At 41.1% G+C, this 25,993-nt stretch overlaps 1 protein-coding gene across 1 annotated transcript; it reads right to left on the bottom strand.

The window, feature by feature from the left end:
- Positions 1-31: 31 nt before the first annotated feature.
- Positions 32-25,993, bottom strand: zbtb47b (zinc finger and BTB domain containing 47b). Its single transcript, XM_051411395.1, has 6 exons — positions 25,787-25,993; positions 10,046-11,425; positions 9,097-9,244; positions 8,373-8,488; positions 7,323-7,467; positions 32-6,473 (listed from the first exon to the last, which is right to left on the bottom strand). The coding sequence occupies exons 1-6, from the start codon at positions 25,787-25,789 to the stop codon at positions 6,028-6,030; spliced, it is 2,238 nt and encodes a 745-aa protein (XP_051267355.1). The 5' UTR covers positions 25,790-25,993; the 3' UTR covers positions 32-6,027.

The raw sequence follows: 25,993 nt of genomic DNA, 5'->3' as shown, positions 1-25,993 counted from the left end.
CGCAGAAACAAAAACACATCACAGATCTCCATTTGCAATAATATATCTATACTGTTTAATATTGAAATGATTTCATTACGCTCTGCTGTGTTACAGACAGTAAACACTAGTCAATAATACAATAAAAGACAGAAAATACAGTCTAATGTTATTAGCACCTCTAGACACTATTGGCCTTGTACGGTTTTAAGTATTTTAATATAGCTGAACTTGACAACTACTGCCTACACATGGTCTTTGTACACCAGAGTTAACTAAGACATAGTGTTTACATTACAAGGTAGAGAATCAGCAAAGAACAGTACACATTATGATTTCTTTAACACAACTGCAGTATGAGTAAGTATGGGAAATGCAGAGGGTATGTGAATAAAACTTCCTTGAATTGACTATGGCATTGGTGCCTATCTTTATTATCACATTTATTTTTGCCCAAAAAAGGGGAGAAGTCACCATCGAACAAATGTAATATAACAGCAAACCAAACTTTCACATACAAAATAACCACCAAACACTTGTTTTCCAATTTTATATTCTACTTTCTATGGAGCCCAAAACTGACAAAATGAAGATTAGTGTCAAAACATACACTAAATAATATGGTAACTTATGAAAATTGAATTTTTATTTTTAGATTTATTGTCTCTTTTTTTTCCAAACAAACTAAACTAAAACACTAAAAGTAGTTTTTTTGTACCAGCTGGTTGCATCATTTGTCTATAAAATGTCAGAAAACTGTCTAAATGTATTTTGTCCGACCAACAGTCTAACAGAGAAATCCAGTTAACTTAATCAACTCAATCAAAACGGACACATTGTTTTCCAAAGAATGTGATAAAAGTTAAAATAGTCTATTTCTTTTGCACTGTACTAGAAGGGAACCAGAAATAATTCAGATTTGAGAAGCTGAAACCTACATTCTATTTAAAAAAAAAAAAGATTAATTGATCAAAGTAGTTATATTAATTTTCTAACTAACTGACTAATTGTTGTACCTCTACTATTTAATCTCCATTTTCATAACTTAACTAACAATTTTATTAACTGAGCTTTTGTCAGTTTTGGGTCTCCATAAGTTTCCACCCACAATATAGGTAGATAAAAAAAATAAATGACATTATAAAAAAAAAGAGAGAGAGAGAGAGAGAGACTTTTTTCTTTTTCAAAAAAGTAACACATTTCTTTAAATTCTTACAGACATACAATTCTTTCTCTCCAATATCGCCAATAAAATTCCCAACACTTTTCTTGAAGCTGAAGGCCACACAATCCAATCCTTTTGGATATATACTTTGCCTCAAGCAGCTAAACCCGAAACTAGAAGTCCCAGTAGAGACCCAACTTGGCAATCCCATGAGCACTTTCTGCTTTGTACCAACTGCAACGTTCAATGCTTCATTATGTGACAAACATTTTACTTGGGTGCAATGCAGAATGCACAGTCACTGTGGTGTCTAGGCACCCACTCAGTCACTGACAAACCCTCGATTAAGGACAAGGGCAGGTCCTGCTTTGCCTAATCTAATACAAGCCTTTGGCTGCTAGCCTTAGTAAAAGGAGAATTTGGCTAATTAAAAGACATAAAGCCTTGCCTATAATATAGGACTCTTAAACATTGTGCAAAATTTCTCTTCTCAGTTTCTAGAATCTCAACTTTACTGCCATTTACCTTTACATGAAGTTCCCGCCATTAGATTAAAAAAAGATTACACTTTAAAAAATGACTTGTTATATATTTTTTTATGTTATTTTGGGGCTCATAAATGTCTCTCTTTCATTCGGTACATTTTCAATGTACAGCTTGATTAAGTGTTGCTTTGTCACAGACGTGGGTTCAGTCTTGTTTGCAGATTGTTTCAGGTAAGATTTGTTCACTAAATAATCCAAGACAAAAGGATTAACATTTCAATTTTACTTTCTAGGTCAGATTTAGACTTTTGTAGCCAAATCGCTCTCTATACTTTCTCCAAATGCTGTGTCATGAATTATATACAGTATATTATATAGTGATATAAGAGGGGTAAAACAGATATATTTTATATAGTTTTTTACAATTCACCAAGTAATTTGATACATTTTTGGCATCAGATCATCTGCTCTGTGTCCTTCCCCTCCACAATGATCAATATGATACAGTTTGATTTATCATAACAGCAATTAATTACTACAGAACTGGTTAGGAAGCCTGTAACTTAAGTAGATCCCAGTATAATATTTCCAAGCAGGTACATACAGAAGGACTTATTTCTGCAGGGTCTGAACAAACCTTTGGTCTAAACAAAATGTTGTTTCAGAGGACTGAACACCTGCCAAGAACACATTTCTGGCCGAGACTGCATTTTTGAAATTTCTTATAATTTTATGCCATGGAAAAAAAAAAAAAAACACCTGCCGTCAGCAAATAACTGCAACTGTATCAGCCTTCAAACCCTGCAGCTGAACTGGAGTATAAAGTGCTCAAATAATTAATATCTTTCTCATTACTTAATTTGGCAACTGACACCTTCCTTTACATTTTCTCACGGCCTGAAATATATAACAGTCACATTTTAAAAGCTCATAGGCGGAAACCGGTACGCTAAAACTAATTTCTCTTGAGTATGTCAGTAATCGGACATTACCAACCAATCAGAAACCCTCATGGGAGAGTCACAAATACTTGTAAAACAGGCAGACTGAAACACAGAAACACCAGTTTAGCTGCACTGACTCCTCACGGCGGAGATAATCCTCAGTGTGCAGGATGCCACAACACGGCAAATAAGTTATTGAAGGAAATAAAACACAGGTCAGGCGTCAGTCTGCCACTTACTACCCACAAACTCTGATCAAATTTGAACAAAAAACACAAATAAATTGACTGTAATTTGTAGATTTTGTTAATCATTTATGAGCATCAATATCCACACAATACATTTTAAATGTAAAGTGTATGCCTTTGGATTTAAATAGTGGAAATAATTAGTACACATCTCTGCTAGCTAACTCTTCACCTTGTATCTGCATACATGTTCCCCATTATGGGCTAGTGTGGCAATCAAATTCAAAGTGCATAAATCAGTAGTATTAACTACTATCCCTCCTCAGCTACCATCATCCATAACACAGAAACCTTCAAATCCCTCCAAGTATAAGGCGAATACACAAGCTATAACCACAGTATCTCATTATTGTCTCTTGGGCTAGTGCTTCTCAAAACAGTGAAGTGGGAAAAATACTTTAATATTTTTAATGTAAGGGGGGCTTTCCTCTTTATTTAGTGTAGGATTGCTAACAGAGTGCAGTTTACTGAGATACCACAAGAGAGCAACAGTCTTTATGTTTGTGTGACACTGACAGGTTGCCTTTAGTCCGACCCCCATCTACCAATGACCAGATCAAACCTTAGATGGGTATAAAATGTTGGCAGTAACCTCATCAAACTGCTCCCCAAATCTCTAAATTGTAGCTCGTTTCTGACCCTGGAGCTCAACTGTCCAGTAAGGCTAAATTGGATTCATCACAGCCAGAATATATTCAACAATTTAACAGCTCTAGACTTTTCATTTAAAGGGCAGTCTCAAACTGGACCCTGTACAAAAGCAGCAAAACAAAGTACAAAACATGTGTTAGACACATGAAGAAAAAAAAAAAAGATAAAAGTACCATTTTCAAATAGCATCTGACGTGGCCCAAACTGTTTTAACCGTGGCAGTTTAAGAAACACATGTAACTGGGGCGAACTAAGACATAAGACAACACTAAGGTGCTTAAAATGTGTCTTTTAAATAAAACAATGAACAGCTTATTACACTTACAAAAGCTTATCCACAAATTCAAACTTTCTGTAGTACCAGCCAAGACACATGTGGGGGGCACATTCAACTGACTCTCCAAATGTAAACATGAGGAATTAATCACGAGGAAGAAACACATCTTAACAATATTTACAGGTTAATGCTACACTACGAGTCGGCTATCTATAGATAAAGTGAGCAGGAGTGCATCGACAGTGCACAGAGACTCTTTTTGGATAATTAACTGATTGAAATGTCAGATTTTAAAGGAATATTTGGATATTTTGGGAAGAAGATTAGAAAATTCTCACTTCTGTCATATCTGTCCATTTAATATGAATATACAGTCGGCTGGTTTAGCTTAGCTTAGCATAAAGATTGGAAACAGTTCATTATTGGGCTCCTCCAAAGCGTTATAACACCCAGTAAAAACGATAAATTATTGTTTTTAAACTTCGGTTTTTACTCGAATAAAACAAACAAGATTTAAACGTATTAATTAAAGAGATTTAGGTGCTGGTAGATGACTTTTTCTAACCTTCAGACAGAGGCATGCTAGCCGTTTCCTTCCATTTCCAGTCTTTATTCTAAGCTAAACTAACCAGCCGCTAGCTTCAAATGTATTAATTCATCAATCTTCTCATCTAACGCTCGGCAAGACATCGAATAAGTGCATTTTCCCCAAAATGTCAAGATATTCCTTCAAGAGAAGAACTTTTTACTGACACGGATTCTTTCAGTTCTCCTCCGGTCGGGTCACGTCGAACAACCGCTAACAGTGCGTGTAGAGCCACACGCTCTGTATTACATACTGCATGTCTCTAACTTTGAGCTTCTACAGATCACCGTTATAAGAAACGGACTAGTTTATAATAGTGATGTTATCATAAGGAGCCCTTTTAGTGATCCGCTCTGTTGTGCCAAAAGTAATCACTGTCAGTGCTCTTTGAGAGATTTAGGCATTGGAATATAATGTTTATCATTTCACAATATACATCTTGATGAAGTGTGCACACTTAATGAGCTACATAAGCAGGTTTTTGTGAATATTATTATCCCTACACTCTTGGTAACTAATTACATAGATCGGGTTTTAGTTGGAAAATGAGCTGTAAGTTAACATTAACATTAGATTTTTAAAACCTACACATATACCGTAGGTCTGGGTACATTAGGGTTTTACTAACAAGTCACAGAAAAGTGCGATATTGTCTCAAAGCCAGATCTACAGGAGAGGAGCGTGCTTGCTTAATGTAAGCAAAAGATGAGAGTCAACAAATTACTCCGACTCCTGACTCAGGGGAAGCTCAAGCATTGACGTTAACGTAGATCTGAAAATCCTCATCTCCCGTCTCTGCTTCACGTCTCACACGCGCTCACACGCGCTCACACACACACACACACACACACACACACACACACACACACACACACGCACACACAGTCACAAACACCACACTGCATTGCACGGTTGACTCTCCACGCGTCACAACTTCTCTTACGTCCAGACAAAATGACGTAACGTGCCACGAATTACACACTACAACAATTATAAAAATGAAGACAATTAGGAGTACATTTTAAATATCACTAGAGTTAAATGTAAGGTGCAGGATCGATTATAAATGCTGAATAACATTTTCTAACTATAGCGGGTGAGCTTACAGGATTTGGTTATTGGCAATGCCATATACATGTATATGCTCAAAGACAAATCAGCATTTGGTTATTGCTGGGTCAAACCAGAACCACTCGCTACATATTGGCAGAGAACGACCAAAAATAAAACATTTTTTTTCTCACCATAGTGTGGTTCTCACTCGACCGATGACCCCTAGTATGAGCGAAGATTTAGGAAACCTCTTCCTCCCACTTTGTAAAAGATGCTACAATCAATGCATTGTGCAAGGCTCTGGAGAGAGATGTGTGTGGTAGTGGAAAATCCCAAATGAAACCAGAACAGAGTTGTGAAATTCATGAGGAGAAGCGTGGTGACAACACGTCCTACTGGACTCTGAGGTTATCTATTGTATTTAACAGAGTAAAAAATAACTATTTCTTATTGTGGTAGTTGTATGTGTGTGTGTGTTGTTTTTTTTCATGAGGCCTCCATGTAGCCTTCAGTCAGTTTTTCCCCTCAATGTAAATGTCACTGAGGTGCATCGCTCTCCTGCTGCAGGAGTCCTCTTAAAAGCTCTAAGAAAAACAAAACAAAAAGTAACAAAAGTGCTTTCGATGCTACGGAGATTTGTTAGTTGTTGGAGTTCATCCTACCGGCAGAGAACAGAGGAGGCGGTGGGGGTAAATGAGTGGTGGGAGGCAGCCCCCCCATGGAGTGCAGCAGGGGGAGAGACAGCTGGGTTCCATGGAGGGGGTGTGGGCTAGAGGCAGCAGCGGGTGTGGTCACAGACGTGGCGGGGAGTGTCGCCCCCAGCTGCACCTGACCGGAAGAGTCCACGGCGGGCGAGGCCAGAGGCTGTTCGAGGCCGAGGGGGTTGTTACTGTCGGCGACCATGGGGTTGCTGACGCGGAAGCATTTCTCCCTGTGGGCCTTGAGCATGTTGGAGAAGCGGAAGCGCTGGCCGCACACCTCACAGGGGTAGGGCTTCTCCCCGGTGTGGGTGCGGCGGTGGCGCTTCATGTTGGGCCGGCTCGTGAAGCTCTTCCCACAGATCTCACAGATGTACGGCTTCTCTCCTGCACAAAGAGGGACATCAATGTAGATAAAATGTGCAATGTAATGTAAAAGAGACCCACAGAAAATAATCACCCGACTCTGCAGTTCCGCTCAGTTTAATGGAGCTTTTTAGCGTCTTTTAGCTTATTGTTTTGTTTTGCTCACCACTGCTTTGATTCACTGCTCTCATACTATCATAAAGTCCTAGAAAACCAACTGTGCGCTACCTGCACGACACTAAATGACAGACAGACAAAGGTAGTAACAAGCAGAAGCTAAAGAGCCAGATATATCACTCAGGAGTGATATATTGTGAATATTGAATATTGGACTTAAATTAATCAGGTGCTACTGGATGTGTAAATAAATAGTTTGCTGTTTGCTAAACAGTTTGCAATATCATCTTAAAAGTTACCCTGCAGAGTTTTTAAACTAGTTGCATCTTTAAAAATGGGATAAGAAGAAGACGAAGAAGATATACTTTATTGATCCCCTAGGGGAAATTGTTCTTTTCACTCTTTTTATATACACACACACATACACAGGCTGAAATGCACACTTCATGCACTTGTGGACATGCAAAGGGGAGAGAGATGTTGAAGTGATGGGCGGCAATGTTAAAAGCACCATGAGCAAACCATGAGCAGGTTTTGGGGTTAGGTTGCCACACTCCATATTTTGTGGTGTATGGGACTTGAACTCCCAAGCCAAGTCCCTACACACTGAGCTAGTGCCACCCCTAAAGAATCAATGTCATGTTTCATTGGCCAAAAAATCAGTTAAAGCTGGTTTTGAACATGTCGTTCTTCTGTGATTCGGTATCAAAACACCCTTGAAAATCATCAGAAGTAGCGCAAGAAGTGACTCACCAGTGTGTGTCTTCATGTGTTCATCAAAGTACTGCTTCATGTTAAAGTCCTTTCCGCACCACTGGCACATGAACTGCTTGTGTCCGATGTGGATACTCATGTGGGAACGCAGCTGGTATTTGTACTGGAAGCGCTCGCTGCAGTTCTGAAATGGCACACAGTGAACATTTTATACAAAGTTTTCACGATCATAAATAGTTTCATAAAAGATAGTCACAAGAGGAGTACTCGATGGGTTTTATTCAGTTCCTTTTGTGGGAAACGCAGTGCTACATTAAACTACCCCCACAAAAATAAAAACTCACGTCAATCACAAATTTAATTCAAATCTCAGCTGTGAGAAACTGCGTGCATGTAAAACACATTGAGACAGATTTCAGTAATAAAATCAAAAGTATTTATTGTGCATTATAAAACCTATTATGGGTATTACACATGTTGAGTTATGTAACTTCAAATATGAGAGTAGGTCCAATTTTACAAGCAGCCAAACTGAAAATGTATATGATATTATCTTAAAATATAAAATTGTCTGAAAACAAAAGATTATTTGAAAGTCTTAGCCTTAACGGAATACTTTTGGGAAATACGCTTTCTTGCCTAGCATTGGATGAGAAGATTGATATCATCCTCATGTATGGTAAAGCTACAGCGAGCAGCAGGTAACTTAACTTGGGCCAGGCTAGCAGTTTCCCCCTGTTTCCAGTTTTTATGCTAAGCTAAGCTAACCCTCGCCTGGCTACACTTATTCCATATTTATTACTTGTTTTACACAAGATCAATCTTCTCGTCAAACTATCGGCAAGAAAGAAAATGCGTGTCGTTGGGTCATTAATGTTTATGATTTGGTAATTCTAATAATTTACTGTTTGGATCCAGCTCATCTGGATTCCTTGACAATAACAGAGTATTTTATAATATAAATTATAACTTCTAGAAACCAATAATTTAAAAAAATATTAGAGGTTTTAAATGGTGGATATCTCAGTTGGAATAAAACTCTTCATGTGAGTAAAGTGGAGAGCAGCAGCGTATAAATGGAGCTCAAACCTCACACTTGAAGGGTTTCTCTCCCGAGTGCTGCAGAGAGTGAACCTTCAGGGACATGCTGCGCTTGAATGACTTCCCGCACGTCTCACAGGTGAACGGCATGTCCTTCGTGTGGGCTGAACAGACACACACACACACACACACACACACACACACACACACACACACACACACACACACACACACACACACACACACACACACACACACACACACACACACACACACACACACACACACACACACACACACACACACACACACACGATAAGTTAATGGTATTCTATATTGAGCCGCTCTTGATTGAATAGCAGAAGGAGGACAAACAAGCAAACTGCTACTCTAAAATAGCACTTAAGGATCAACACTGAGATGCTTTTTCATTGGCTAATTACAATGCTTAGGACAATGGATGTGTTTCATTTAGTAAATAAGCTATTTCCTCTCAAGTTTCCATCAAACTCTCAAGTCAATCTTTAAGTAAGAAGGATGTACGGTACTTTATACAAGCCCTTTATTCTAAAGCTGAAACACAGATTCACACTGGGAATGAGGTAAGCCTGTCTAGGGAAAAATAAGATGCTTATCTCCCAAAAAGTGGAAGAGGAAAGCAACACCCAAAACAAATCCTGCACAACAATCAGTGGGATGTAGAAAAGGAAGCCTAGAATAACAAACTTGAACAAAGCGACCAACCAGGATCGCTGGTTTCACTGCCACTCACCGACCATGTGCTTCCTGACATGAGCCATGGTGTAAAACTTCTTCTCACAGATCTCGCAGGAGAACTTCTTCTCGGCGTAGCCATGGACGATCTTGTTGTGCTCGTGTAACGACCACAGCTTTTTGAAGGCCTTGCCACATGTTACACACTTAAACAAGAAGAGGAAGGCAAAATATAGTTATTACTGGAGCTATTTTGGGTATGAGATATTAAGAAGATCATTATCTGGAACAGTCTTTACAAACACAATCCAGGTGTGTGAGTTTATACAGATACTTGAGTGTTCACTGTACCAAAAAAGCAATTAGAGTCAGTAGATTAAAGCAGCAAATGATCTTCAAAACCACAGCAGGAGTCCAGCTGCTCACTGCAGAGTGGGTAATATTGGAGCTACTGAGACATATCAGAATTTATTATTACAGACTGCCAGTTGACTGAGTTACTGACTCTGATCAGTGTTAATATATCTACATGATTGCAACTGTGCATTTCCTAATTAGTGACTAAATAATACTTTAAAAAGGGAAACTACAACAATAACAAATGGCATAGGCTTGGTTACATAGTGACTGCTCACAGGTATACCTGGAGAACTGTTCTAGCTGGTGTTATGAAGCTAGAAAGTTAAGTGGCTGTAAACCATTCATCTTTTGTGGAGCAGTTTATACTATAAAGAGGAGGGTTAAATAAAAGTGGTATATCACAGCTAATAAACTACAATAGTGTTCTCCATCTTTCTCCATCTTGTCTTTGGCACTTCGTCCACCGACGTTAAAACATAAAATAAAAATTGCATGGATTTACTTATATTTACTGATAAGCAACTATTCCCTTGAAATCAATTGGTTTTGCTGTGAAATTTGCCGTTCTAAATGCTGCTGGGAGAACTAAACTAGTGTTTTAGTAAGAGGGGGGGGTGTCTTTCATCATAATCATGGCTGAATTATACCTGGATGCTCTTCTCACAGTCGGTCTGTTGGTGCAGCAGCAGCTCGCTCTCCAGCAGGAAGCGTTTCCCACAGTTATTGCAGATCTGCATGCGGTTGTGAGTGACGTTCATGTGTTTTTCCAGGTACCAGCGGTTGTTGAAGACGCGAGGGCATTTCTTACATGAGAAATGTTGCTTCTCCTCTAGCCTCACTTTCTGGCCCAGGCCCTCTGCGTCCAGCGTCCTCTTCCCGCCCTGTCGCTGGTTGGCCAGCGTGGCCTCTGTGAGTGTCTGCCGCATGGAGGCAGTTGTACCCGCCATGGCAAAGGCTCTGGTTCCCCGGCGGGGTCGATCCATCATTGCCGGCTGCTCCAAACCTGGAATGTTTAGGGTGTTCTCCTCCTCTTCCTCATCTTCCTCCTCATCTTCCTCCTCGCTGCTCTGCCCCAGCATGTCCCCCCTCCTCAGGTCATCATCATCATCTTCTCCAACTGTGTCGTCATTCTCGGCCTCGTTCTCCTCGTCGTCCTCTGAGTCTCTCTCGTTGTCATGGCAGTGACCGAAGATGGTGGCTGTCTCTGTGGCGGTTGCTGATTTGCCCTCTGATCCCTTTGACACGTTTAGGGTCTGGTTATTTAGGTTGACTTCAACAATGATCTGGTCTCTGTTGAAGGAGTTGTGGCCATCTGCAGTCTTCGACTCCCCATTGCTTTCAACTTTGCATAAAGCAGCCACACCCGTGCTAGCTCCACCCCCTGACCCATCCTCTTCCTGGTAATACTGCTTCTGCTGGGAGGTCGTCTTGCCGGCCTCCTCCACTCTAACAGAGAATGGGCTGCTGCCTTCTCTCTTGTACACCCTGCCCAGCTCTGACTCCTGTTTGATCTCCGGGTACAGCTGGCTGGGGGGCATCGCTACGGCAGTTGGGTCACCGCTACCAAGCCCTTCCTGATTGGCCATATCTGCGCACGTGGTTCTCAGCGAGTGGCTGCTGATGAGGTCGCGGCAGGAGGCTGCGATGTCGCTCATCTGCAGCAGGGTAGCGGCGTTGAGCACGTCGCGGACGGTGCGGCTGCTCACCAGCAGTTTGGAGGTGTAAATGAAGTTGAGGATTTGCTGCAGGCCCTGCGAGGTAAGGGCGTCCAGTGACAGGTCCACCCGCCGCAGCTGTTTGCTTTGGGCAAAAAGAGAGTGGAAGAAAGGGCTGTAGGCTGCCAGCACGCCCTTGTGGGCCGGGAAGGTGCTGTGCTGACGCACCAGAACGATGTCGACGTCACACAGGTCAGGCTGGAAGAGGCGCTGCTCGTTCAACCTGTCCATCAAACAGGTGAAGTGCAGAGCCACATCCTCTACCAGAGAGAACTCAGCAGAGGGGAAGTCTGTGGTCTTCTCCACTATGAGCTGGAAGGGGAAAAGGCAGAAAAAAGGGTTAACATATAAAAAATTGGATAGTAAGCCAATTAAATCTCTACTGCAGCGTACTGCTGCCACCATGACAAAAAATATTTATTACTAGACATCAAATTATTCAGTTCAAGAAACTTTTCCTGTTATAACAATATATCACTTTATCATTTTATATCACAAAACTTTGATGTTATTTCACACAACCAGAGTTAACAAACTTGTCTCGTTATAACATAATAAGTTGGTATGTATTATATATATGTATTAGGCTGTTATTACTTCCATATGGTGTTAAAATGAGCCTAAAGTTTTTATGTATTATGGCTGTGGGTTGCTTTGATTCTGTTTGAGCAACTATGCCTAATATGTGTGTATTTGCTATCGGTGACTCAGTGACTCGGGTATGACACAGTGCTGCTTAGTGCAGTGTTGACATAACCAAACCACAGATGTTAAAGTATATCTGACAAGAATGGACATCTTCCACCCTCCCACCGCCACCTCCTGACAGCACGAGCAACATGCACAAGGCCAGGTACAGTAAGTGACACGAGGGATGACAGTGCGCTTAAATATGCATTCAGTTCAGTGCCTCTCTCTCATCAGCACCCTCTGCCTAAGACCTGTCTACCCTTCCTGGCCACACTGCACTGCATTTTTAACAACCTAAAATAAAGTTCTGACTACCACATATCCACCACCATCATTGCAGGATTGTAGACTCTGTACCTACAGTAGTAGAAATACCTACAGTATATAATCAGGCTCTGAAGGGGCATAGTGACATGGTGAAACCCTCTTTCTCAGTATCTCAGGGTTCATCAACGGGGAATTAAGAGGTGCCATTTCATAAACCTTCTTTTGAACAGACATCTTCTCTTTCAAGGGGATCAAATATGTGTGTGTCCTCACCCACAGAACTCAAAATGGATCATGAATGGGATCATTTAAAACTCAAGGTGAAACTGCTTGACGAGGGATCAGAAGTGTAGCCATGGGTCAGTACATAAAAGCCCATCCAGGGAGGGGCGTTGCAAACTATCTTAGGCTATAAATGCTGTGGTATTTGGCACCGGTAGATGCTATTTGTCCCTTTAAAAATAAGCATTAAAATAAATAATGGTTTGACAGAAAACAGGCTTAACAAGTTCTACTTACAAGCCTGTTTCAAGCTTTCGACCACTACTTCATCTGCAGATGGAGCTCCAGAAATAAGCTGTTTATTTAATTTTGGTTTGTTTGTTTTCGCCTAAATGTGCATGCTCAAAATAAAAAGTAATGAAAGAATAGCTGATTTCAAATCACATAACATTGTCAATATTCTGTAATGTAGTTGTGTTGTGTACTGCACAAAGTCACAAACTGCATGCATGCTGCACGATACAAGTCAGAGAAAAATCAAAAGGTGTAACACTCAGCGCTCTGTGCAAGGTCCTCAACTTCCCAAGGTGGGTTTATTTTAGCACAGGAAGGGCAGGGTTTCGATCCAGACGGGATGTGAGTGGGGACAGAGCAGCAAACAGAGCAAACACACACACACACACACACACACACACACACACACACACACACACACACACACAAAACACACACACACACTCACACGCATATGTGATGTGCAACCATGCACAAAAAAAACACACACACACACACAACAAACAAACACTGTCTGGTCTCTGCAAAGACCGACTGGTCGGAGCATTGGTATTCAGTGCCATCTTCCTCCCATTAGCCGGCTCTCTCAGCACACCCACTCACTACACTGTCCCTGAGGAATGGAGAATTATGCACAAGACAAAACACGTCGGGAGAAATAATTAGGGGAACCATGCCGAATAAATACTAACTAACCCTCCAAACAATTAATGGAATTTATCATTCTAGGCGTCTCTTGAAAGCAGAATAGGACAAGTATTGATATGAAACTTGTTTTGGCTGTTTGCATGTCTACATCTCTTATTTTTTTGTATTTACAGTTGTGTGCGCACAACAATTGATGGGACACATACAATAAATAAACAAGAAAAAGGGCAAGAGATTACATTAATAGTTAATTTTGGGGCAATAACCTTTATAACATTTATGTAAAACTTCTGTAGTAAATTAGTCTGAATCACACTACAAAGGCTGTTAATTGTTCTTTACATTAAAAATAATACTTTGCCTTTCTCTGCTGCCCAATATATTTTCTCTTTAAGATCAATGAAAATGACTTTTCATTGTTAAGGCTGGAAAATGGATTTGCATTTAGGCCTAACCTTGAAAATATGTCCCGTTTGAAGAATTCAATTATGGAGTGTTAGATTTATTCATAGTTTTGAGCTGCTAAATTGGACTCCAAGCCAGAGAAGAGTGGAGATCGGGTTATCTCCCTCCATTCAAGGCTACAGACATCGCCCAAGGGCAAAACACTGCAGCCTTAATCAGATCAAGTATAAGTTGCAGACTGGAAGTTATGCTCCTTTAGCGATAACGATCGGCTTCTTCTCCCGGGATTCAAATAGGACAACACAGTCATAGATTCAATTCTACAGGATGACAGATTCAACATCAATAGGATCAAAATAAAGGAAGCAACAATGATTTTAAAAGTTCTAAAAAGGTTCAATGTAGGGTGTATTTACATGCAATGTTCCTTTAAAATTCACTTTAATCCCTTGATGCTTATTTTTCTACCATTTATGGATTGCATGGGAATTCTTTAAAGGGTCTGAAAATTGTATCCTAGGGATTTGAAATGCAAAATAATGATCTTAGCCAAATGCACCTGTGAAACAGGACTCCAAATGAGTTCTCAAGTGATTTAACTACTGTCTTTAGGCTGTGTGGTGTTCAGAGTTTTACTGAGTGTGTGACGGGACATTTTTTCTATGTCGCCAGCTAGAAATGAGAAACCTGCTTTTGTTTGTTTCTGTGTAAAATTCAAGAGTAGGTTGTTTTAAAGATACAAATTCTGAATAGGTAAACCTGCCACAGTTAGCTACTGCTATATCTGGAAGAATCTATCTAGCTGCCTACGAAAATAGCTATGCTGCAAGCTAATAAAGTGAATACTAACTTACACATAGAACTTCAAACAAGTAAACTGTGCCTTAACAGTCTCAAAGTGCTTCTTTACTTCCATATTATCGAGTTATTCTACTAACTGATCAAATTCGAGAAGCCAATCAAAAATCAATACTTCATTCTCTGGTTGCTAAAATTGTGACCCATCGTAACACAAACTGCACCGAAATATATATTTTTTGCTTTTCTCTACAAATTATAAATCTTGCGCTTGCTCAGCATTATTATTAGCATCTACGTACAGCAAAAACCTTCAAAACACGGATGCTCTTTATGGTTTATCTGTACACTGCTGAATGACAGAGGGGGTTTCAATCAGTGAATACATTATTTTCATTAAGACAGACCCTTTAAAACAATTTAATCCAATGGCAAATAGTTGTGTTTACCATGCAGCTGCTGCGTCTGTCATAATATGCAATAAAGACGAAGCCAGCTCGTCATATCTCATTACATACTGTCGCCAAACGAATTGAGTGACAACTTTGCATTTAAAGACCACATCCAACTCCCTCCATCTTTCTCTGTCATTATCCCTCTCTCTCTCTCTCTCTCCCCACCTCACCTCTTTTCTCCCCCCCTTGCAAATGTCAGGGAGAGAGCTTGTTTGCTGTCATTAGAGGGAGCGCCACCTTTAACCAGCATCTCAGTCAGATGTCTCCCAATACATTATTCATATCTGGCCTGACCCGTGACAAACACGCAGCAGGGGGGATTACTGACGCACCCAACAAGAGGTGTCATTTAAACGGGCTTCAATCAAAGCTCTGTACACCCTTTCCAGACTCGTCTGCTAAAGACAACATGTGAGGGGATCCTGTTGCATTGTGGAAGCCTCAGAGGGCCTCTTTCACAAGGTAGCTCTGGAGGTTATGCGTTTTAAGCCAAGAACAATGTTATTATAGTGGACTGTGGCCTTTAAAGGACAGTTCTGCTTAAAGATTACAGAACAAAAACAGTATTTATGCTATAAAATCCTCTTCACTCTTTACTGTGTTCACACTGTTATTATGTGCTGTTATTATAAGGCAAAAGCTGTTAATGTTAGAAGGTCAGAATCACTTGCTGAGAAGCCACAAGGTCCATTTAGTAGATGTTTCAGAGCTTTTAATCACTCAACATGATTCTCATCAGCAGATGGAGTTGTATTGGAATTGAAGATGTTCAAATTTTAATTTTTCTGAGCACTTTAAGGACTTAAAAAGCAGATTTTTGACCTTGTAAAGAACTGACCATAAGGTCAATTTAGAAGCTGTTCTTCGGCTTTTTATCATGTGACATGTTCTTCAGCAACAACTAATCACTGATCCAACCAAATCAAATTTAGAGGGATGACACGCCCTAATTAAATGTCAAATTTACCAACTCTGAAAGGTCACAACTGACACAAAACTAAATCTAGCTCCTGTTAACTGATCTAATGGGGTTTCACTCACGTATGTGTCATAAAATCTGTCTAACTTTGGGGCACTGATGTATCTTGGGAAGATAATCAGACATTTAAAGTACATTTTCCTGAACCCCCTGACGGCAATGCTTTAATCAGAATTCTAAATTTCAAAGTTGGAAACTACTTTACTACTAATACAGTTTTGATGAAGCTGTGATGGATGATTCACAGGATTACCACTTCCACTCATTCATAAGAAAAAAAAGAAATGAACTGATGGCTGATGCTTTATTCATCTTCAGTGACAGTCAGACTCACCGGTCAATCAAACCAGAGTAACCGGTGAATCCTGTACTTGGCAGAGGCCCGACTCCTGGACCTGGACCTGAGCCAGACCGGAGTCTAATAATGAAATCCCTTTTTCTAATTTGACTTTCACTAGTGAGAATGACCTTTCTCTCCCACACCTTTGCACTGGATGGCCCATGTAGATTTACTACTCTGTAAAGTCTGCATCTCCATCTCTGTGCAGCTACATACTGGGGATGTACTGTGACCTCCACAGAGCTGCCATTTTAAAAGTTCCCTTGTTTGTTCACTATAATGTAGTTGTCTGTAAAAATGGCCACCTGTCAGGGCAGTAAGTGTAAATCTTGACTGAACAATGTCTCAAACCTTCATCCTTTTCAATAATACCTCAGTTAAAATAAAGCCATTTTTCTCCCCCTTAAAATGTCATTCTGTTACTGTTTTGCCCGCACAATGTATGACAGCAGATTTACGAGCGTGGAACTGAACAGCATCTACCTCGACCATCTTGTTTGCTTGCCGAACGGTGAACAGACTGAGCCATTAGCGGGGGCCAATGTCAGAGCACAGCACAGAGTCATGGACACATCAATAGTGTGAGGGAGGGCAGGTTGTATTCAGGCAGGAGGGAATCCCAGGGGGCAAACACTGCGGGGGTTAAAGCTTTCTCTCCGTCTGCCTACAGACTGCTCAGACTGAACTCAGTGTCCTCTTACCTCACCTTCTTTATCTTCTTAAAACGGACATTAGTTTGTAGTTTAATACTATAATTACTATAGATTAATTTTAGATTATTCACCACCAAGTTTGAGTGCATTGGCTCATATTTATAGAAATATCTAAATATAACAATATCTGGGAAGACATGCAAAACAATTATATATGGAACAAATAAATTAAACTTAATATTAATGTATTTTCTGTGAAACAATATTGAGATTACATCATTGATTCATATGATTCTCCTGAATCTTTTACACATATGTGGAGTTTGGTAAGCAATAATAAAGCAATCATATATGATTTTGCATACATTTGTGTATAAGCTGATATTGAAAAACATGAATGTATTATATAATACTGTCACTATGATGTCCTCCATATTGCCCAGCCCTAATCTCTATTATTATTTGACCAAAAAAATAATATCACAAAGTCAGACACATCTCGTGGCCTTCATTAGTGGATGGAGTTTGCTCAGTTGTCATGGAGATGGCGATTCCTCCCAATTTACCACCACCTGTTATCACATGACCAAAATCACAATAACAACTACACCACCATCAAGACTACTGAGACAATTCTAATTAATTACTGGCCATGAGATGTGACTGTAAGTGGACCTCAGGATAAACTGATATTTCCAATGTGAAGGATGAACATTCAAACTCATCATTATTGATTAATGTATTTCAGACCACATTTTGTCTGGTAATTAAATAGGAGATGATTTTTGACACTACTGATCAATGTTGGCTACTGTAGAAAAATGGCAGTTCTACTGGCAGGCCTCCGTGGAAGAAGACCCGCTCCCTCTATAGGTAAAAACGTCTCATTCTAAAGGTAATGAAAACAGAACCACTCTTATTTTCAGGTGATTATACACTAATGAAAACATACCTATAAATATTATATTCCATTTCCGCCAATAGATCTTTCTAAATGTTACACACTGGACCTCTGTGAGGATTAGCTCATATAGATTTCCTCATCTTACATTCTAGTAAACTGAATATCTTTGGGGTTTTAAAAACAAAAAAACTAAATGTAATTTGAGCAGCTCCAGTTCAGACAACAGTATGTTTTATCACAACATCGATTATAATAACTGAATTACAATACAGCTCTAGCTCTCACACACTTTCACACTATATTGAAAAGCCGTTCTCTCAACTCAGTCTGACTTTTACAAATCTCATTCAAGTCACAAAATGCTCATTAGATTAAATTACAAATAAGTTGCTACCAGCCAAATGTCAAACTGTCCACATGCACGGTGAAGTCACTCTACTTGAAAATGAGCATCGAGGGGAGAAAAAAAGAGAGATCACCCAACCATCCACAGTCATGAAGACAGCAACCCATGAGCTCATGCCTCGGCCCTCTTGTCACCCAGCAGGGAGGTGGGGGGCTCGGGACTCTGCCACTTCCACCCACAGAGTACTTCAACCTACAGTAAAGAGCACACTCAGCAGCCATCCTCACAGTGGGACCTCCTGCTGAGGGGCCCCGGCCCAGGGCTTGACGTGACTGACACCCGGAGGAAGGAGAGTGGGCACCGCGTCAGGCCTCATCTCATTCACTGGCATGGAGATGGTAGGAGAGCAGCACCCTCCCCTCCACACACAGATCCCTGAGTCATCGTCAGTGCAGACGAGAGCAAAGCATGACAGGCCCGAATACAACCTCTCCACAAAGAGATCACCCAGTTACAACAGCAAGTGTGGCCTCATGGCAACGTCACAGTGCTTTTATGTGGCAGGAAATGGATCAGGTCACGCGTAAACACAACCGAACGGAACGGGACAAGGGCATGTCATTTCTGGCGGAGTCCAATCAGACAGCCATTAAAAAGTCATCAGGGTAATGACTGACACTGTGTCCTCTGTGTGCTCAGCAGACCTTCCCTGCTGCTGACGCCAGACGCCAGATAGGTTTAGTCCCGGAGAAGCTCGGTCGGAGAAATGAATTCTTCTGTTTCTCTGGGTGAGAATCGGGGCATGGCTAAATCCTCGGGTTGTTATCTGGTCGAGGATACGAGCTGGGGAAGACTGGCGTGGACGGACAAAACTGTGCCAAGTTGTCTCCCTGCTTTAAGTGTTTGTGTCTAGTCATGGATGGATTACTGAGTCCACTGCATACAAACCAAGGGGCCCAAGGCCTCATGGGGCCCCTGGTCCAAAGCTTCTGTTTACTAGAGTAATTATCAACATTATGTGTTCAAGATGCAAATAAAATGACAAAAGAGATTCAAAACGATATAAAAGGGATGCAAAAACATGATAAAGAGACACAAAATAACCACAGAGACACAAAACGACCACAAAGAGACACAAAATAACCACCAAAACATGCAAATCGACCACAAAAAGATGCAAAATGACCACAAAAGAGCTCCAAAACTACACTGAGATGAAAAACAACAAGAGAAGATGGGGGGTCTTTTATATTTCTGTGCCCACGGGCCCCTTATCTCATAATCCGTCAATGCGTCTAGTGGAAGATTTCTCCCCTGTCTGCAGTCTGCACTCCCTCCTCTCCTCTCTAAATCCAATCAGCACAGAGACCCAGCACTGACCTTGAGGTAGAAGAAGCATATACAGTAGCAGATGCACGAGCACATCCTCCCACACGTCTGCAACCCTGGACACCTATGCATGCATACCTGCATCGTAATCATGCATTTGTGCCCACGTCAGTAAACAGAAGATAACAAAATTTGGCATATGTAATGAAACTGCTGATGCATTGCGAAGAGATGAAAAAAAAAGAGGATCTAAATGTGCCTGGACTCACATTATCCTGTTATCAAACATGCTCTTGCGTAGATGAGCCAGATTGGTAATAGCACAAGTGACAAGGTCTCACTTTTAACAAGCCCCGCGGTGATCATTACAGCACTATGATAAAAAATGCTAATAAAAATCAATGTTCAATGACTAAAAGGGGGGAGCCACAGCGGCGGGTGGCAGAATGCTCACTGCTGAGGTCACACAGCACAGTCACATGCACCGCCACATTAAAGTGGACTTTAATACTTCCTGGGATGGCACGGTTTATCTGATGATAATGGTATTAAGGCTGATAGTTACACCTTGTGGTATTAGGCTGTGGGATTATATTATCCAGTAAATTAGTGGTGCATGTGATGCCGATTGGTGTAAAACACTTTATTCTGGTACAGACTACACAGACCTTATTATGCAATAAGTAAACTATATTTGCAACAAAGGGAAAGTGAGAATGTCCTGTTTAATCAAGTAATTATTTTACTTATCGATTTCATATTGGACTTCATGTCTAAATCCAATATTTACTCTACTTCTAGCTCTGTTTTGGTCTGCACCGACTCCAGAGGGAAACATCTGGCTTTTCAGATGCTAAATGCTCCACTGTGTTCACCAGCTGGTATTTGGTGTAAATTGTTCAGTGCAGAATCATCCATTATCTTTTTATTTTTTTAAGTATTCTTTTGAGCTTTTTATTGCCTTTTATGATAGTGACAGCAGAAGACAAACAGGAAAGGGGGGCAGAGAGAGGGGATGACACGCAGCAAAGGACCGCAGGTCAGATTTGAACCCTGGGCCACTGCAGGAAGGAGCTAACCGGGCGCCCGGGAATCGTCCATTATTAACCTAATTCCAGAGATTCTATCTTCATCTCTCCCATGAATTCCGGCCATTGTTTTTGAAGTATGTCTTTCATAAGTCCCCAAACATTATCTAAGCGTGATGCTAAATCACAACGGTATCACCTTAATCAAGAAAATAACCTCCTCATTAATCAAGAATTAAAATAACTGGAAGCTATTGATGAGTATTTGCCAGTGTAAAAGGAGAAAAAAGTCAAAAGAAGTCTATATGACTCAGCTCAACAAGCTAAACTGCCTCAACACATGAAAACTGAATGATTTCAGGTGAAATGTACAGCAGGACCATTTCAGATATACCAACAGGCAAATCCTAAATTACTTTAAAATGTGCTGCTGGTTATACAGTTTTCTCTTTCCACTACTTTAGCTAATTATTTTATTCCCCTCAGCCTATTAAAACATTTAACTTTCTTAACCACAGCATTTACTGCTGGCTGCAATTAATAAAGACAATATTATCAGCATTAGTGCTGCTCTAATCCTAGACATCCAATCTCCCCTTCACACTGTAGGCTTTTCCCTGTCCTAATCTAGCAGTTCGGACTTGCCCCAGCCCTGCCCTGGTGGTGCTCCACCGGCTTTCACCATTAGATTTAAATACATTTCCATCTATATGTTAATGCAACCACAGGTGACAAGCCAATCTACAACTGATACGCGTTTACCCGAGCATGAAATTGGGATGCACAAACAAAAATAAGGATGAGAACAGCATGAGCAGCATCTTGGTGACGTACAGTACATTAAAATTTGACAGCGTGAGCAGGATTGCCTCAGCTGCTTGATTTGCAAAGTCCATTTACCGCCTTGTCCACTGTTGTCCAGCAAACTGGACAACAGTGTGATTTATCAGTTTGGTAAAAACCGGGGACAGTGTATGAGTGTGTGTCTCCCAATCAGAAGTGATGTTGAAAGGAGACATCAAACGACGGTCGTCTTGAGTTGAGATGACTCTGACGAGCGGTTGGATAATCAAAAGAGCTGCCTGGAGGCGGGTGCAGGGGGATGGCAGCGATGAGGTTAGAGCGTCCGCACTGAAGCTCTGCCAGGAAGTTTGTGTCTGGGCCAATGAGCTGGGAGAGGAAGCGCTGAGTCAGGAAGCCTGGCCAAGAGAGAGGCCCGTGGTGCTGGCATCTCCTCCTCACACACACGTTACAACGCTTCACACACCACCGCTCTGCTGGAGTCATAACACACTGTTCCCAGGCCAGCGCCGTACACGCATGTGCACAACGCCAGGCCCACACTCTCGCCCGCTGTGCGCGCATTCATCAGTAAACAGAGAGATGTGACGCCAAATACCTGTGGCACAATAAAGTGTGGAGGGTTGTACAAACAGAGATATTGCTATTTGTAAAACGCAAACAACATCATCAAGTCAGCGAAGGGACTAAATCTTTTCCAAATATATGACACAAGGGGTGAAAGATGCACCTTTGAAGTGATCTATTAGAGACAGAAGATCATTCTGATGTGTAGCAGCGAGCAGGTGCAGGCGTACCCGAGGGCTATTACACGGGATGAAACTGTGATATCTTCATTATCTCTTTCATAGCATGACACAGAGGAGAGGCTAACACAAGACTCTAAAGAGCTCCTTATCAGAGGAATCTATCTGGTGTGGCAATACTCTGTGTGTGTGTGTGTGTGTGTGTGTGTGTGTGTGTGTGTGTGTGTGTGTGTGTGTGTGTGGAGGCAGTTGATATGTTTGATGAGAAGGTCAGAGAGGACAGCGAGGAAAAAGAGGTAGAGGAGGAGTATCGGCTCTCTATAGCCGCAACCAATCAATGGACGGCAGAGAAATGGTGAATATGAGCTTAAAGGAGTAGTGCGACATTTTGGGAAATGTAGTAGTATAGTTTATTCGCAGTGAAGAGTTAGAACAGCAGGTTGATAGCAGCTCTCATAACTGTAGTTTAAATGTAAAGCTACAGCACAGCTGCCAGTTAGCTTAGCTTAGCACAAAGCCTGGAAACAGTGCTAATGATCTAGCTTGGTTCTGTCAAACGGTAACAAAATCCACCTGCCGGCACCTCAACTCGCCATTTTATGATGGGTTTGTATTTCAGGGAAATGATCCAAAATGTAACCCACGTAAACCAGCAAATTGTTGTTTAGTACATTTTAAATCAACCAGATATGAAGTGCTGACGTAGATAGACATGTGTTACCTTTGAACTGAGCCAGACTAGCTGTTTACCTGTTTCCAGTCTTTATGCTAAGCTAAGCTAACCAGCTGCTGGTATTTAATGTACAGTTGTAAGAGTGGTACCAACCATCTTATCTCTCGCTCTGTAACGAACTATCCCTTTAAAAAAGGTTAAAAAAAATTGAATAAATATGTTATCAAGTTGAGGTGAAATTATGTGTCGACGCTGTGATGGATAAGGAGTATATTTTTCAAGCTGATCTGTGCATATTTCCTTGTAACAGTCATACAACTCAAACACAGATAAGCAGCTAAAAGATTTATGTCATTCCTGTATAAAAACCAAAACATTAATCTGTATGACTAAACATGAAACAAACAGTTGCAATGACTATCAGATCAAGGATGCCTACTTACTGCTTGGTAAATCTCTGAATAGTAAAAACTCACTCCGATCTGCTTTAAAGCTCCTACTAAGTCTCTCTTTCTGGCCTGAATTCAGCTAAAAGCTATAAGATCACTTTGGATGGAGCTCTTTTTTTAAAAAAAAAACCTCTCTGACTATCTTTAAATGCCTGACAATGAAAGGCTAATAGAAATCCTCATATCAAACTGTACAAAAATAAAAAGCTGTTTGAACTCCATTATCAAAGAGGCCAAAGTCGTTTTAAGGAAAAGTGCCATAGGGGTTAAATTAGAGAGAAACTGTTTTCTCCTGATGAAAAGACACCCATGCTGGCTGGCACTGCTGAGAGACAAAAAAAACAAAAAAGTGGATTTATTCTCAGAGTAAAGACAACCATACTCACCTCAAACAAACTTGTGCCACTTTAACCATCAAAAACAAAAGGAACCTTACATAAGCCCAGAGAGTTTTGACCTTGCTCTCTGCAGCCGTGTCCACTGTTCTTAATCTCAGGGGCATAAATTAGCAGCACCTACAGTACGGTCTGAGTTTCCAAGGAGAGCGGGCCTCCTACCGGGGGGCCAAAGATGTCTGCTGGAGTTTGTTGCCGGGGTTCGGGAATGGCTGCACTTGTCACAAGGACTAAAGACAGTTTCCTCGCTCAGCACCCAGAGACAGAGAAGCGTCAAAGTCAAGGGTGGGCAGGAATGTCCTGAATAGGCAGTTACGTAAAACTCACAGCACCCTGTGAGGAAAGAGAAGGAGCTACTCAGGACCTGACAATGTGAGCACTGAAATTAAACAGTATCAGACGGCCCGAAGTGTACAGTATAAACATCTAAAGCAAGCTTAGAGCTGAGGCAGATTCATATTTTCACAAATCTGCTGAATTAGGAGACAAACAAAAACAATCTTTTAATTAGAATAAGGGCACGAGTCAATGAGCCTCTGGGCACAGACATGTAAAAGGCCCCCAACCCCTCCTACACAGAAGCAAGACCCACCAACTGAAAGAGACACAGAACGACTACAAATGAAGACACCGATGCAATTGCGTCGTTTTTTTTCTCTCTGTTGTCATTGTGTGTGAATTCATACTCGCTTTGTGTGTCTCTTTGTACTTGTTTTGCTTGATATTTTTACTTATTCTGCATCTTTTTTTTTTTATTGGTCTTGTGTCTCTTTGTAGTCTAATTTTGCAGCTGTTTGTGTCTGTTTTTTGAGTTTATTTGTAGTTGTTTTATTGACTTTCCAACAAGAAATGTCAACTGTGTAAAATGTCACTTCATACCGAGGCTGTGGTCCAAGGGCCCTGTGACCCCTTGGGCCACTGGGCCTGTGCCCGGTAGGCCTGCTCAGTAATCCATCCATGAATAAGGGAGTTTAGGTGAGGCTATTGATGAAAACAAAATTAGCGGGGACTAATCCGCTTTTGATGTCAACAAAGTAATTGCAGAAATTATCTGGGGCATGTTTACCAAAACAGGCAAAAAGATACAGTATCTGTGATCACCGGCGCAAAGCATTCTGAAAACCACACTTTGTTTATGGCAGCTCCCTCTCATGCAAGCACAAAAATAAAAGCAAATAGAAGAGGAAAAAAAAGTGAAGAAAAAACATAGCAACACCAAAAAAAAAACCCTCTCCCTCCCTCTTTGCTCCCACCAGAAGCCACCCAGCGAGCACCAGGGCTAACCCTGCTGACCTGACCCAGATATTAACCCAAGCCTCCAGATGTGAACGCGCGCTGGGATTACTCCACCACTGCATCAAGCTCCACATGCTTTCCTAATGAGGCATCCTAAAATGACCCTGGAGACAGAGAGGACTGTCTGCCTCACTATGTGCCCACATTCCCATAACTCTATCAGCCTATCTGTACAGGATCATCTTCATATCTGCTCATATTCTGCAGAATACAAACATCATGGGCTGAAAATGCAAAAGTTGAGCATGAGAGATGTTGCTCAGTATGAAGTATATAAGCATAAAACTAACCTCATGCAGCAGACAAAAACACATTATCAAATAAAACAGTTGCACTGCTGAGCATTTCCTGCTTTCACTATCAAACACTGGATTTTAAATTTGCATTTAATTGTACTAGGACACCTGACATGCTGCTTATCTCACCATTTTTCAGAGTGTCACCTGCAACAAAGTGAAGTTATCAAGACCAGCCTGACACCTACTCCTCTATTAAACTGCACTGAGGAGAATATGTAACCTATGCATGATGAATGTCAAAGCCTTAACAAACTTGTCCTGCACCGGCTGCTGGTGCAAAAGGAGACAGTTTTAGTTTCACTCATCCTGTCTACATTCGCACCAGTCGCGACCTGAGCCCTTTTTTTTGCAGAAGCGCCCCTGATATGAAAGAATTTAACTCCTTCTCTGCATCAATGTAGCTATTGTAGCCATTGCATTCTTTCAGCAGCTTCAATTTCCAACTTGTGCAATGTCGGCAAGTTACAAACTTCACCGCAAAGGATACAAAGCACAAAACACGCGTATGACAGCCAGTGGCCCGAACACATAACGGGGCAGAAGTGTGGTAAGTTTGATCGGCCTGCTAAGTAGCTCAAATTTGCAAGAGATCAAACAGGGACAAAAAAAAAAAAATAAAAAAATAAACAAAAATGCAGCGCTCCTCTGTAGCCTACCATTTTGATCCAGCGTTTCGAGGCTCAAAGGAGTCCCAGAATAACTCCTTTCGCACCAGTTTTCCCTTCGCCATGAAAATGACCGTTGAATTGTCACATTTCTTCAGTTTTTGCCTTATCCTCAATCTTTTTCCCCCCGTGCTGCTGTAGCATTCAGACAGACAAAAAAATGCAGAGGCTGCTTTTGCAGAAGGAATTGGTGATTGG

Source organism: Dicentrarchus labrax, unplaced genomic scaffold (genome assembly GCF_905237075.1).
Source record: "Dicentrarchus labrax unplaced genomic scaffold, dlabrax2021, whole genome shotgun sequence".
In the NCBI taxonomy this organism is placed as follows: Eukaryota; Metazoa; Chordata; class Actinopteri; family Moronidae; genus Dicentrarchus; species Dicentrarchus labrax.
Note: the sequence above shows the minus strand (reverse complement) of the source record. Positions and strands in the feature narration are given on the sequence as shown.

What these genes read in the sequence shown, in the direction of transcription:
- zbtb47b (XM_051411395.1), bottom strand. An exon ending in ACTGTGAGAAGAGCATCCAG is followed by an intron (nt 9,245 to 10,045) that starts GTATAATTCAGC and finishes TTCTTGTTTAAG; the next exon opens with TGTGTAACATGTGGCAAGGC. An exon ending in AGAAACCCTTCAAGTGTGAG is followed by an intron (nt 7,468 to 8,372) that starts GTTTGAGCTCCA and finishes GTGCCATTTCAG; the next exon opens with AACTGCAGCGAGCGCTTCCA.